At 35.2% G+C, this 14,846-nt stretch overlaps 1 protein-coding gene across 6 annotated transcripts in view; it reads left to right on the plus strand.

The window, feature by feature from the left end:
- GPR180 (G protein-coupled receptor 180) overlaps nt 1–14,846 on the plus strand; it is a 29,696-nt gene that overhangs the window by 781 nt on the left and 14,069 nt on the right. For all 6 annotated transcript variants that reach the window (XM_067293344.1, XM_067293358.1, XM_067293336.1 and 3 more), the window contains exons 2-6: nt 1,991–2,149; nt 5,343–5,537; nt 8,990–9,170; nt 9,368–9,417; nt 13,042–13,199. In XM_067293344.1, coding sequence (XP_067149445.1) covers nt 1,991–2,149; nt 5,343–5,537; nt 8,990–9,170; nt 9,368–9,417; nt 13,042–13,199 — 743 coding nt within the window. The remainder of the gene's footprint in view (nt 1–1,990; nt 2,150–5,342; nt 5,538–8,989; nt 9,171–9,367; nt 9,418–13,041; nt 13,200–14,846) is intronic.

Here is a 14,846-nt window from a genome sequence, read left to right on the forward strand (position 1 = left end):
ACCAAATGAAATAACAGAAGTGACAATGGTGTTTAACACTAAACGTGTTTTGTTTTTGCTTTTTTCCATGCTGTCGTGCATCAGGATGTAAATTCTCACCTAGTTGCCCCGTAGCTTTTCTCTCCTGTGTTATTAACGGTTTGTTAATAATAATCCCTAATTATTAAGAAGCCAAACAATGGGACAGAGCCCTGTTAGAACAGACATTGCAGAAATACACATTGGAGAAGACTGTCCTTGCTATATAAGCTTTACTTTGCAAAAAGAGACAGCATGCAAGTATAGTGAGTGCTGTATGCAACAGTGCTGCATTGATCAGCATGCTGTTCCTATATGGTCAGCATTTCAGTAGCTTTTAACTGTTTTCTTTTTCGGTTAGCTTCAGGGCAGAAAAGTTTTGCAGAAGGCTTTGAAAGACAACTGTGCTGGTAGTGCTGCAGATGTATACGAGCTTCCTCCCAGCCTGGAGGAGTAGTGTGAGAGGAAAACAAAAATGTTTGCATGAAAAAAATCTAATTGGGTGAAGGAAAAGGTAACGTAAACCAAGAGGAGGTGGAATATGACTACTGTCATCTCTCACTCAGCACTGAGATTGGGTGGGGATAGCTTGTGGAGTGACTTGAAAGCAAAGTTAATTATTGGTGTCCTAGAGGATAACTGCAGAAATACTCTAAATAGATCTGAGGACAACAAAATGCATTACTTAAAGCTGAGAAAAAAACTTCAAGATTTAAGATGGGTGTTTTAGGTGTTCAGATATATTTTATTATACAAGTATGTTAATGCTGCATACTTCCTGAGAAATATTCCTCCTTGTGCATGCACACATACAGTTATACATATTCTGGGTCTCAGTGAAAGCCTTATGATCTTTTTATAGAACCTGCTGATAATTTTTCAGAATATTTTTTTCATTAGAAACTTAGGTGATCTGTACTCCATATAATGCTTTACAGAGATCACCTTTTTTGAGGTTTTGTTGTAGGACTACTATCTTGCAACTGGCTCTGAATAGACAAACTTTTCCTGACAAAGACTTATTTGAAACTGGTAGTAGTCTATTTACTAACATCCACCTTGTGCCTAGGTTAGGTGGGAAAGGAGATTATTCTCACAGTTTAAAACACATAAAAATTGGTTTAAGTTTGAATAAATTTGAATTCTTGTAGTATTGATTGATTTTTCTCCAGTGTGTACTTCTATTTCTGTCAAGCCCTATCTTTTAATTTAGAGTAGTGTTATATTAAAGTGCATGGCAATATGGAATGAAAGGGTATATCACAATGTGTTTGGGGACCATTGAATTACCCAGATGATAAATTGTGTTAAATGAGCTTGTTCTAAAGAGATAAAATGTTTCTCCATATCAAGATGAAGTATGTAGGTAGTCTGAACAGGTTAGAGAACATTTTGAAGTTTAGTTTTCTTTGTAAATCTGTTGGTATCTATTTGTCTTCTGTCATCTCTAGGCAAGTATTTTAGTTCTAGTCTGAACATAACATGAAGATCCGTTTACTCAAGTTCTTCTGGTATTAGACTCAAGAGCTAGGCTATGATGCTCATAATCATGCTATAAAAGTCACAAAATAATAGACTTTGAATCAGTTACTGGGACTGATTGTGGCACTGTCCTTACTGGAACAGGTAAAATTTTGGGGTGGGAGAAGGGAAGAGAAGATGATTTGGAAGTCTGTAGGGGAAAAAAAAAGTGGGGTAGAGAAAGGCTGTTTGAAGTAGAGGAGGTTAATGACATCATGGTGAAAATTTAAGTACCATCATAAAAAACTGTGTATGCACTATTGTGTTACTGAGGCATGTAGAAATTGTTTATGAAAGATAGTACAGACTTTTATGGAAAGCAGTGGTAAAAGTTTTAGAAATAAAGTGAAGCTGTAGTTCTATTACTTGTTTAAAAAAATGAGTTGCTTTTTGTTGCTTGTATAACTGGCATCAAGGCAAGAACAGTTTATTTTGTTTTTTAAATATCAAGGCGACCATGCTGTTCTGTGTGTCAGAATCAACAACGTAGCAGTAGCTGTGACAAAAGAAGCTAGACTTCACCTGTTTAAAGCACAGGAATGGCAGAAGCTGCAGAACAGTATCCAACAACACAGCTGTACAGAGAAATTCTCTAAAGCTCAGCTGACAAGTGAGTTACTACTTCTTTCCCCTTATGAATTGTTATCTATGTATTTAGAACGCTGGTGTTTCAGTGAATTTGGACTTTGCATCGACTTAAGTGAAAGCAGGACTTCAATCTTCTAGAATTAAAAAAGATTATGAGGAAATATAATTGCTTTGCTTTCATCGCTTCAGAGGACTTTGTCTGCAAGTTATAATTTAGTATACTGCTGGAAAATGAACAATCCGTGACAAATGGTGGAAGACTTTAATGCAAACAGCCAAACTTCATGGCAGGTTCTAGCCTCATGTTCTCATTTGTACAGAACTCAAAGATAGATATTTGGCTGGACTTTTCATTTACTCATTCAGTACAGAGACTTTTTATCTCCCCTTGGAATAAAATTCATTTTTTTCCCTAAAGTTTTTTTGTAAAAAGATTATGTTGAGTATGTGAAAGAATTTACAAATAATACCATCATAAAGTGAAATTAAAGTAATTACAACGTGTAAATGTTTGGAGTGGGCAGAGGTACACTTTGAATTGTGACTCTTATTTCAGTAGCAAAAAAAATAAAGGCAAACTGCTGGAGCCTGCTGCAGATATCTCTAAACTTCTGAAGTGAGTGCTTGTAAGGTGGGAGCATTTAATCCAAGTGTGCAGTAAAAGGGAAACTTTCCACCTGAAAATGTTTTTCTCTGTTTTTTTTCACAACCTCATAATCATTAGTTCCTTTTTTTCACTTATGTCTGTAGGGTATTTGTGAAAATTAATTTGTCTGAGTTATGCTGCCTTATTTTACATTTGCTTTTATTATCGTTTAATGTTCTTTCACCCTTTAATTTTGTAATTTGGTATTCGTCTTTGAATCTCCCATTCAAATGCTTTTAATTGCAACAGTATAGAATATGTAGGCTGTCTTGCTCTCTTTTTTTTTAATAGAGAAACATCTCTCCTGTTCTTCAATTCTGTGTAAAATGTCATTTTTCAAAGACAAGAAAACAAAAATAGAAGTATATTTTCACTGTCATGGTAGCACAAACCTGTCAACTCTTTGATGTACAAAACATACTAGAGCCTTTAAAAATTCAATATGAAAGATGTGCTAGTCAGGAAAATGCTTAATTTGAGTGTCTATCTAGATGTAGAAGGTAGAACAGTGAAACACTGAAGCTTTCAGTTATGTAACCAAAAAATAAACATGCTAAAATAACCTATTTGCACCATTTATTCATCATAATATTGCAAGACCTACTTAAAGTATACATTTACCTGTAAGAAATTTAAATTAATATTAGAAACATCATTCAATGCTATCTTAAGTGCGTACAGCTTCTTTTTTGAATATATTTCCACTGTGCTGCCAGAATGCCTAGAGTAACTTACTGATCTCCTGGAATGTTGTCATAATGAAATCTTAAAAAGATGTCACTTTTAAGGATGTAGTTCCCTGTTACACTTGATCTGAGCTAAACATGAAGTGCTGCTCAAATCACTAGCAGTTGGTCCTCCCCTCCTGTCTGTCCCAGCAATATACTCACTGTTTTCCACTGTGTTTAGGAATCCTATGACCACAGGGCGAGCCGGATCTGCTTGCTGATCTGTTGGAATATCAATTACATTTTTATTTTATCTTACTTCATTCCCTGTGAGTTAGCTTGCAGTTTGATGGAAAACTTAACAAACTCACTCTGTGATCCCTGATCCTGATGGAAATAAGGCATTCTCAGAGCTCAGCTGAGAGTGCAGGTGGAGAGTAGAGCCACCCCTTTCAGCTGCAGTTTCCCTTTCTCTTGGATTAAGCATTATATGAGATCCTTAATCTGTATTTTAAAAAGCTTCCTTTTTGTACCAAACTGTATCACTTCGTATTTTTGATTGATAAGATATGTAGCTCCAACAAGACAAGTTGCCTTTATTAGAATGTTTTTCTCTGGTTCATGTATTCCCCAGTTTGTACTTCTATGACAAATGCTGCAGAGAGACACATGATATGTTTCTCCCTGGATCCAACTGTTGATCAGTACAAGCCTTCAAAGAAGGGAAAATAACTCCTTAAAGTTTAAACAAGTTTATTTAAATGACATAAGCTTTTTTCACAGGTAGGCTTGAAGTTAGAAATTAGTTCTGAATTTTGTCTACAGAATACTTCGGGATAATGAGTTTGCAAAGGGTTGTTTTGTGTGCATGTTTGCAGCTTTTTCATATGGAAGCTCCTTGCATGAAAGACAAATAGCTTGTTTTGTAGAAATTTTATGAACTTTTTCCTCATCCTTAGCCATTGTCATCTTAACCTATTTTAGTGAGTTCATCTACAGTCTGTTAATTATTTTGTCATTTTTTCTACAGAGGAGGGCTTTTGTTTGTGGTTGAGCTGATGAACACTAGAGTTCAGTAATCAGTGCAACAGCACTTGTGACTCTTGCAGTTTAACACGCACACAAAGAGCCACAGATTTCATTTGCAGCAAATGTTTATTTCAGAGTGTGTAGTGATGAACAGTTGCCTTAAGAATCATGGTAAGATCGGTGACCAGATGAAGCTTTCCAGTTTCTTATGTAGTTGGTCTTAAATGTTATCTGATTTGAAACATACAATTTTATTAGACAATGGTATCAGCCCTTAGCTGTCAAATGAAAATCAACCTATTACTGTTTGGGGAAGATACTGTAAAATATGCTAAGTTGAATCTTTAAAGCATGCACGCTATTTTTTACTGTTTTCTCATGTCGCTGTTCCTGTTCTGTGCTCAAAGTATCTTTGAAAATTGAGTAGAATAAATTTCACAAAGGTATTTTTATATTTTATATTTATTTTTATATTGCATAAGTATCTGTTGGTTAATATAGAATAGCTATTCTGCTGGATACTGTACAAGAGGGTGGAAGTGTGCTAAAGACAGTAGATGCTGTATGAACTTACTGGCTTCTGGCAGAATGGAGCCATTGCAAGCAAACCCAAAAGCTGAAAGGTAGAATCCTGTATATCTCCTCACCAGCCCTCGACTGTACCTAGCTGAAACCAAAGATGAGGATGGAGTGCTGGGTCTTTAGTGTTGTGGCTGCCTTTCAAAGCAAAGACTGTTTTTCACTGTATGGTGTTTATAACATACAAGTGATGATGTGAATTTAAATTTTGTCTTCATTCAAAGATGAATTCTATAAAAAAAGATTAATCAAGTGCTTACTCCACTTTTTTGTTTGTTTCTTTTCTTCCAAAGTGACTGTGAACCACACAGAGCAAAATCTGACAGTGTCCCAGATTCCTTATCCAGAAACATGGTATGTGTTTTATGTAGACAAGTTTACCTGCGAGGAGAATTATTCTGAATCCGAGGATATTCAGTTTGAAATGGTCTTACTAAACCCAGATGCAGAAGGGAATCCATTAGATCACTTTAGCGCAGGGGAATCTGGTAAGATTTTTTTTCTTAAAATTAGATTTATAAGTTAAGGATCTGATCGCCCAAACAAATCAATACTTACTGTGCTTGGAAAAGTGTGGAACTGGGGAATGGACAACAGTTTCTTACATTTCAGTTTCTACTTTTTCAAAGAAGAGTGAATTTTAATGAATTTTCTAATGTTACAGATAAATCCTTCTCTTTCTCTAGACTGACTGTCCAAAACTTCTCTAATTAGCAAAATAGGTGCACAAGGAGGTACAATATTTACACCTTTGCTGATAAGTATTTTACCCTTTGAAATTGTAAGCTTTCACTTCAATGTGAATTTAATTCCTAAATTTAATGAATTTGTTTATTTAATTCTTTAAATTCCTTAACTGTTTAAACTTTGATTCAGTGCAGTATGAATTCACACACAACATAAACTTTTTCCCAATACAGTTCCAGTTCAGTGTTTAGATCTTTCCAAATAACTTGGTCAGAGGCTGCAGGTTGGAGTGAGGCATTTGTCAATCATGGTTATTATTTAAGAAATGCAAATTTGAATCTGTAAACCTGTGAAGGAAAACTTCTAGAGGTGACTCAAGATCACAGCCAAGGAAGTGCGTACAAAAAACTATATGGTTTGGACAATCCAAACCCACCAGCATATGCATCATTGCAATATTTAGCTTCACTCGTCAGCATGTGACTAACTTAGGACTGTGTTAAGGGAAGAGCTCAGCAGGCTTAGTCTGCCTACATACACAGATCTAGCCTAATTACTATGCAAAGAATCAATTGCTCTGCTGTCATTCTTGGTCTCAAGAGGATATAGAGGGAACAAAAACAGCTTCCTCTTTGAAGGGAAGAAAATCTTCACACTGAAATATTTAGTGGAATCTGTAAGAAAGTGCAATGTAAATCATCCAGTTTTTCAGGTTTATGTGACCTGTCTCTTTAACTTATTAATTGTGCTTGTTAATCTGAAAACATAGTTTACGGTTTTTATTTGGTGAATTTTACATCCAGAAGTGAATTCTAGGTTAAGTCAGTTATTTCCGAAAAGCAGCAGTAGCATTTCTCTGCTAAATCAAGAGGCAAATGCACTATAAGACATTATATGGCCCTTAAAGTAGTATACAGACTTTCTAGTGAGACACCTCAGTTCTGTATAAATTTTGTAGTAAGACTTGAGGACTCTGAAGTAGAACTCAGAAAAGCTAGCGTGTGTGGTGAGAAGTGTAAATGTGTTGGATGCAGCTATTTAGAGCTAAAAAGTAGGAAATGGGATGAGCCTTACATCTCATCTCTTCCGTGGTTGCGGAGTAATGCATCTGTTCATTCAGAATGAAAACCTGCAACTCTGCTCTGAATCCTGAAGTTAAATGTCTATGTCTACTTTCATAGAACTGAGGAGGATTTCTTCTCTTTTTTTTGATGGCATCTTTAGGAGATAATTTTTGTCCTTTTTTCATAGAGTGTACAGTTTAGAATATTAGAACACCAAAGAAAAGATCCAGCTTCTTCTTCTTCTTTTTTTTTTTTTTTTTTCCTCACTGAGGAGACTTAAAACTACATAGTTACAGATGGTTCTAGTTAGGTCTCCCTTTAGCTGTTAAAGCTGTGCCCCTGACACAGGAGATCTCAAAATTAAATGGACTACAAGGAAAGTACAGTAAAGAGCTTGAGACTCTAACCTTGTGATTAGGATGTTTCCCTCAAGAGAGGAGGCCTGGGTTCCCATCCCTAACAAGTAATCTTTTGTCATTTTATAAGATAACTCTTTTATGTAAGACCAATGGAATCTAGAATTTCTAGTGGCAGCTGACCAGGTAGGCAGCATTTTGATCTTTGAAAATCTTTGAAGTTAGGTACTCTAAGGTACCTGTGTTTTATTTTCTCTGTCGAGTTTGGGTTACTTAAAAGTCAGAAAACTTACTAAAGACAGATTGAAGATCACTGCTGTTTTTTTATATTTGTATTTCAGTTCAGGTTTCTCTTAAATCCTTTTGGTCTCAAACCATTCAGCTACAATCTGTCTTTGGCTGCAGGGTGCTTTCTGTCCTGAATATTTTACTATTTATTAAAAGCTAGTTGATTTTCCAGGTGTTCCCACTCTTCATGATGAGAAATATCCTGCTCTACAAAATCCTTTCCAACTTCTGCTTCTTTTGGAGCACAAAGATACAGAGTGAAAGGAAAAATAAGAGATTTGATCTGAAATACATGTTTTTCTTTTGTCAATCATAAGTTGTGTTTTTTTGTAGGTGTTCAGGAGAAACAGAGTGGCTCTGACATTTTTGTTTTTAATGAGTCTTTAAAAGCTTTATGCTCTTGTTCTCCATTTCATTGTATATATGTTCAAGCTGGCTAACTTTAGCTGTAGAAGTTATGGTACTGGGGAATATTCAGAATTCATCCAACTCCAATGTTTTTCTTCAGCTGAGATATTGAAATGTGTATAATTGCTCTGTTTCTGATCTCTGGTTAGAGCTGGTTGGAAATTTTTTAACAGAATTATTTTGCTGGAGCAAAAAAAACATTGGTCAGAATCTGATTTTTGTGGAAAACCATTTGGTTTCAAGGAAGGCTGAAGAAGAAAAACATAGAAGTTTTCTGTGCGAAACTTCTGTTTACCCATTTTTGCTTTTAACACCCAGGCTTCTTGACCCTCTGGGAACTCATATGATGGGTTCCAAAGCTTGCAGGTGCTAGAAAAGGCTTCCAGGATCCAGATCTTTAGGGAAGCATCTTACCAGTCAACTGCTAAACTGAAAACCACAGTACTCTTGTTTTGCAGATGATATCAAAATCTTTGGGCCTCTTTTCAGATTGGAGCAAAAAAAGCCCACTCTATGAAATTATAACTGTTCTCTTTGCTACTTTTCTTTCGATTTCTCTATCTACTATCTACTTCTTAGACTAACCATACTTTTCTTTTACATGGAGGAAGAGTGACACCCAGTGGTTAAATAGATTCTATGGAAGTATGTTCAGGGTTACTGTCATTTCAGATTGTGCCTTTAAAAATTGAAACAAAAAACAAACTCAGAATGAATCATTTATTAAAGGTGTTTCTGACTGATCAAATGGGCTACAATTATTTTCTGCTTATTAAGAAACTATGCCACTTTATACTATTTCAGTAATTGCTACAAAGCTATTATATTCTGAACAGAATATCTCTTACACTCAGAAAATGTGTTGTTCAGTAAAAAATACTTTGTCAGATCAAATTATAATCAGCTGCCTGAAAAATTAACTGACTTTTTTTTGTTTTTGGATAAAATAAGCTAGGATTTAATCATTTTATATGTCCTATCACTTTTGGGTGATTATTGCTTAATATTGCTTATAATGTTTTAGTTGTGCACTGCTGGTAACAATTTGTGTGTGTGTGTGTGTATATATATATATATATATATATATATAAAAAGCTAAGCTGTATTTCTTTTCTTTTTTTTTTTTTCCCCCTACAGGATTACATGAATTCTTTTTCCTGCTTGTCCTAGCATACTTCTTAACTGCTTGCATATATGCGCAGTCCCTATGGCAAACAATTAAGAAACGTGGACCTATGCATACTGTATTAAAGGTGCTGTCAGTTGCATTACTGTTGCAGGCTGGTTCAGCTTTTGCCAACTACTTGCATTTCTCAAGGTATCTTTACTTACGTTTGCTTTCAATTATAATATTTGAAGGTGTCGTAAAGATCAGTACATGATCTTTCCTGTAGTGGTTGTGACAAAACATGGGGCTGACTTTTTAGAACTACATCATTGCCTAAGCATACTTCTGAGAGAGAGTATAAATTTAAGACTGACTCACTTAAATATCATCTCCTATTCTTTTATCAGTTATTCTAAAGATGGAATAGGAGCACCTTTTATGGGAAGTCTGGCAGAATGTGAGTATGCTTGTCCATCATTTTTTATGCGTTCCTATGTATTAGTCTGTATAGTGCATTATCTAATGCTGTTGTTGGACCAAATTATGATATTGGACCATACCACTAGATTTTTTATATGAAATAACTAAAAGTTGCTTTTCTGAAAAACAAGTTTTATTCAGGATGTATACAATAGATACTATATATAAAGAGTTAGGTGATTATGATTTAGTTTAGGACTTTTTAAAGGATTTTATTGTCTTAAGACTCCATCCTACAAACCCTTAAATACTGTCACATTAGTAAATGTTTCAACATGTTAAAGAATTTTGCTGAGTTTGCATGATCTTTTTAGGAAATTTTATCACATTTTATACCATCTCAATAGCAAACTTAAAATTTATTGTAATGAGAAAGGAAGTGGTTTGCAGCACAAGTGCTATGACTAGAACATGCAAAAAATGCTTTTGTCCAGATTTGATGTTAACAAAGCATTTTTCTCAACTTTGTATAGGTATTCTGAGCTTTTATTGGAACTGAATTTCTACAACATCCCATCCCAAAATGCTCTTGCTAGATTCTTTAGTGTCTAACATTGCTTTGGTTTCTCTGAAGTTCACTATTGAAGCATAGAGGGGTTCCTTCCAAGCTAATATATTACCTTTTGATTGGCCTGAAGTACCCCAAGAAAGTAGTACTGTGATAGTGAGATAGTATTGGAGAGTAACAACCTATACAGAAAAATATTTTCCTTCATAGAGTCCATTTAAAAACTTGCAGTTGGAATTAACAGCCTCTTGATGGCACTTGGCACCACAATAATTGATACTCTTTCTTGTTTTGAACATTTGAATTAGCAAATCCTTGCAGTCTCTTCAGCAACTGTTATTAAACTTTCCTTCTGGTCTTCTGAAATGATATTTAAATGGAGGATATGGATGTGCTTATAACTCCTCCCCAGTGAGAAACCCAGTGTTAACTGTAACGCACCCTGAAATATCTGCATCTTAGATTTTATGTGTATGTATTATAGTAAAGACCACAGTTTTATTTTCTTAAAGCAAAAGTAAATAGGAATAAAACAATATTTCTCAAATTAATAGCTACATTTAAGAGATTCAACTAAGAGAGTTTTCCTTTCCTACTGTTTTTAAAATTCATAGTTCTCAAAAGAGTAAGAGAGCTGAAGGAATAGAAATGTGGAAAGCTTCAGTTTCAGTTACAGTTCTGAAGAATGGATAGTAGGAAGTATAGTTTGGAGATTGAAGGTGCTACCATTTTTCCCATATTAGAAGTGAAATCCTAGTTAAAAGTCAGTGGTAAAAATTCCCATTAACTTCAGTGGGGCCAGAATTTATTTCTAGAAACCTGTTCAGATATTATCCCAAGCAATTATTTTTCCCCAGCATCATTTGTCTTTTACCATGTATAAAGACCTGACCCTAAAGCTAATTAATCACCTAAATTTGCATAATCACCTAAGATTGCATAATCACCTGAATAGTTCTGGCACTCGAAAGTAACACAAGTAATTGACAGTCCGTTAACTTTTGACAAAATCAAAACCAGAAAAGTCAAAGAATATTATTATGGCTGATGAACATACAGAAAAAGATGGTTTGTGGTGAGATCAGACAAGTTTCTTACCAGTTCAGTTGTGCATGGCTTTATACTAGCCCTGACTACAGTGGGATGGACATTTTGGAATTCCTCTCAATGGTAAAGACCCTTCTTAGTTTCAGACAAGGTGTATGAGGCATCAAAGTTAAAAGCCTGTATTGAACCTTTCTCTTGCACCATTTTATCTGGAAATCCACTTGAACTGTTGCTACACTGAAGCACAGTAATATCTACATCCAAGATGTGATTGAGAGACAATATCTGGCTATAGCTTTTACATAGGGAAGAGGTTACCTTCAGGAGTGACAAACTATAAAATAGGTGAATGCTCTCTAGAACATCCAGATTTGATCAGTCTTTTCCATAACTTGAATTTGTGACACTGATCTGGCATGCCAAAAGCTCAGGTAATAATTTTTTCTACAGAGTATTATGCCTCCAAAGCTGGCATTGTAAAATAGTTTCAAGATCGTTTTGTCCAAGACCAATGGCAGTTCATATTATTAAAGAATGAGCAAGTTTGTGTTTACTAAAAGTTCCTGAGGGTTTTTAAGTAGCAAAAGTGCCTGAATATTTATTAGGAACATATAAACATATAAACCAGAAAAGGGCCAAATATATCCCAGGAATAATGGTTTGAAATCTGTTTTACGTCCATATTTTGCTAATATTGCTGAGCTTCAAGGAAATATTGTAGCTGATCTTCATTTGACACATATCGCATGTATGCTTACTGATCTTTGAACAGTGGCAACATTCTCTATAAAGTTTTCAGTAAATGTGGAAGTATATTTATTTTTTGTAATACAATACAAGGTTTGGGGGTTTTTTTGGTTGGTTGGTTTTTTACAGTATAAAAATACATTTGTGATGTAGAAATAATTGTTTTTTGTATCTGGTATGTAAGTGAAATGACAAATATGTAAAAAAAAAAATTACTTGAACTAAAATATTGAACAAGTGAATAAAAAAGCATTGTTCTATGTAATGCTCATCTCTCATTTCTGAACTAAGTTTGCAATTTACATGCTATAAGAACAGATCTTTTAAACTGCTGGTACATCTCTGCTACACCAATACAATGGGCCAGTTTTCTCTCTGGGTGATAGTTTGCTTTAGAGAAGGTAAGTTTGTGATTGAAACTTACTGAATAATTCCTAAAGCTGGTGCTTGGACTTGAAAGTAACCTAGAGTTCTTTTTAATGGCAGTAGTACTTCAGCAAGGCTAATGAGTAAAGTCTTGAATACATTCTAACTTGATGGTTGTTGTTTTGTTTTTTTTAATCAGATACAGCTTCAAACACAGGTTTGAAACACTGATTAAAAGTGTAACTTTATAGTGTATATATTATTTGTTTTCAAACAGAGCAAAAAATGGACACAGCAAAATGAGGAAAAAGGTGTTTATATTTAATGAACTGAAGTACAGGCAGATTGTTGCTGCAAATGAAGTTGTATTAGGGTTAGTCATTAGCTTTTTCCCTTTATGTATCTGAGAGTGGAATTTGTCCTTAATGTGCTTTCTATTGCAAGCTGCTTTATCATTAAGACAAAATACAGACAATTTAAAGTACAGTGCAACTATCTGATTTTTGAGCAAGAAAGTTTTGCTGGAACAAAGGAGTTAATTTCATCATGTTTCATATTAGTAGAATGAAGTAAACAGTGTGGTTAATATACGTAATATGATTTTAGTCCATTAGATCTGTTAATGCAGTCTGGACTCCTGAGCCCAGACTTCTCTGGTACAACAAGAGTGGAATTTGGAAGGATGCAGCGCTCTGCCCATGTCATTGCAGAACTAAAGCATAAGTAGAGGAAAGCTGATAGTGATCTATCTGATCATTGAAAACAGATTGAAATAGCCACATTTTGTGACAAAGCAACCTCAGCTAGTCGAAGTGTATTGTCAAAGCAAATGTCCATCTTTCATTTGTGGGTATATAGAATATTTCTTTTTGCTGTAGAAACTCTGTATTACTTTTTTGTTGTGATTATTTATTTTCCTTTTGTTTCCAATAGTGTGTGACATAGTCTCTCAGATACAAATGCTGTATTTATTGTTGAGTCTGTGTATGGGTTGGACAATAGGCAGAATGAAGAAATCTTATAGCAGACCTCTTCAATGGGATTCCACTCCAACATCTACTGGCATTGCCGTAGCAGTTGTTGTTACACAGGTTTGTATTTTATATTCATGTTTATGGTGAAATATACAGCTGCTATTAAGTATGACAGAACTGTGAACCAACTAATTTCAATATTTTATGAGGGAGGGAGTATCAAGACTGGAAAAAAAACCCACAGCATAATGTGCACCCGGTATTTCTAATAGTTAACAACGCCTCTTCTTTACTTTAACAATTTAAGATGTAGCTCCACAGTATGTTTTTGTTCAGCAGCAAAACCACTTAAAAAGTTCCCACAGTTTTCCAAACTCTTGGTTGTGCCAATTGTTTGTAGCATTAAACTGTAAAACAAATCAGTGAAATGATCTAGATTCCCCCCTGCCCCCCCCAAAAAAAAAGAGGAGGAGGAGATTTTAGCACAATTATTTTACTGATTTGGCTTATAATGTCATGTTATAATGTTGTAATTAGTATAACCGAGGGGTTTTGTTGTGCGGGGTGAATGTAGAGCTTGGGAGGAAAGCCAAGAATTTCTAACAGCAGCTTTCCTGTCACCAAAAAGAATTGAAACTATACCCTCAGTGTTCTCCTCCATAGAACCACTCAAATAGGATAGTTAGTAGTCTTTTCAGTCAATATAAGGGAATTCTTGAAAGGTTGATGTGCAGGATTGGTCTTGCAAATATACAAATGGTCTGACATATAATTTCATTCAAATATTTTTCATTAATGTAAGTTAGAAAGTAAACCAGTAACTTAAAAGTAAATTGTAATAGAGATCATCCAACCCTGGTAGTGCCTTTTGTAAACAAATTTTTTAAAATCACGGCATAAAGACAAGAGAATCTGAAAGTCATTGAGAATGAGGAGAGCAGGGAGAAACTGGAGACAATAATGAGGAAGAGATTACATTTTGTAATATTTGAGTAGTATCTGTAATTAGTGCGGCTTCCAAACTAAACAAGTGGACTACTAGAACATTAAAAGTAGCTGGGAGCTGACAGCATTCTTGCTAATTAAGAACATAAACCAAGGGCTATTAAGGTCAACAGGACTGTTGAAATTTCAGGGTAGGTTCATTACACCTTAATCTGACACCCATCTAGCAGCAGAAATTTTACATGCTGGTAGTAAAGAAGACTTCTAAAGCAAGTACTTAATTTTATTTGTGTCTCTCCACTTGTACGTGCATATGGATGTGTTGGTGCTCTGTCGCTTGAGACTGGAAAGTTTTTGTTATTGTTGTTTTCTTTTCAATATACATAGAAAAGACACTCAGTATCAGCTAGATCTTTTTTGTTGTTACCCACGTAGTAAAAATTAGGACAAACACCATACATATATGTTGCTTTTCCCAGCACTGGTCCATTATGCATCTGCATTGGCTATTTCAGCACCACTGGAGTGTTGGCACAAAGTCAGCCATCAGGCAGGCACATCTCTACTAAATTTCCCTTCCTGGTACCATTGAGAATGTCGGAGGTGGCAAGAGTCTTGTAGGAACAAATACAGGTACTAGAATATGTCTTTGCCAGGGTGGTTCTGCACCCCATCGCAGTGCCTTCTGTCTCCAGCAAGGGTTTCCTGGCACCAGGAATATCCTACCCCCTCTAGAGAAGGTGTCTTCCATCTCATGGCCCAGTACCTACGATATATATCTTTTCCCAGATTTCTTCTCTTTATTATAGAATGCAGTTC

The sequence above is a fragment of the Apteryx mantelli genome, chromosome 1, assembly GCF_036417845.1.
Source record: "Apteryx mantelli isolate bAptMan1 chromosome 1, bAptMan1.hap1, whole genome shotgun sequence".
Classification (NCBI taxonomy): Eukaryota; Metazoa; Chordata; class Aves; order Apterygiformes; family Apterygidae; genus Apteryx; species Apteryx mantelli.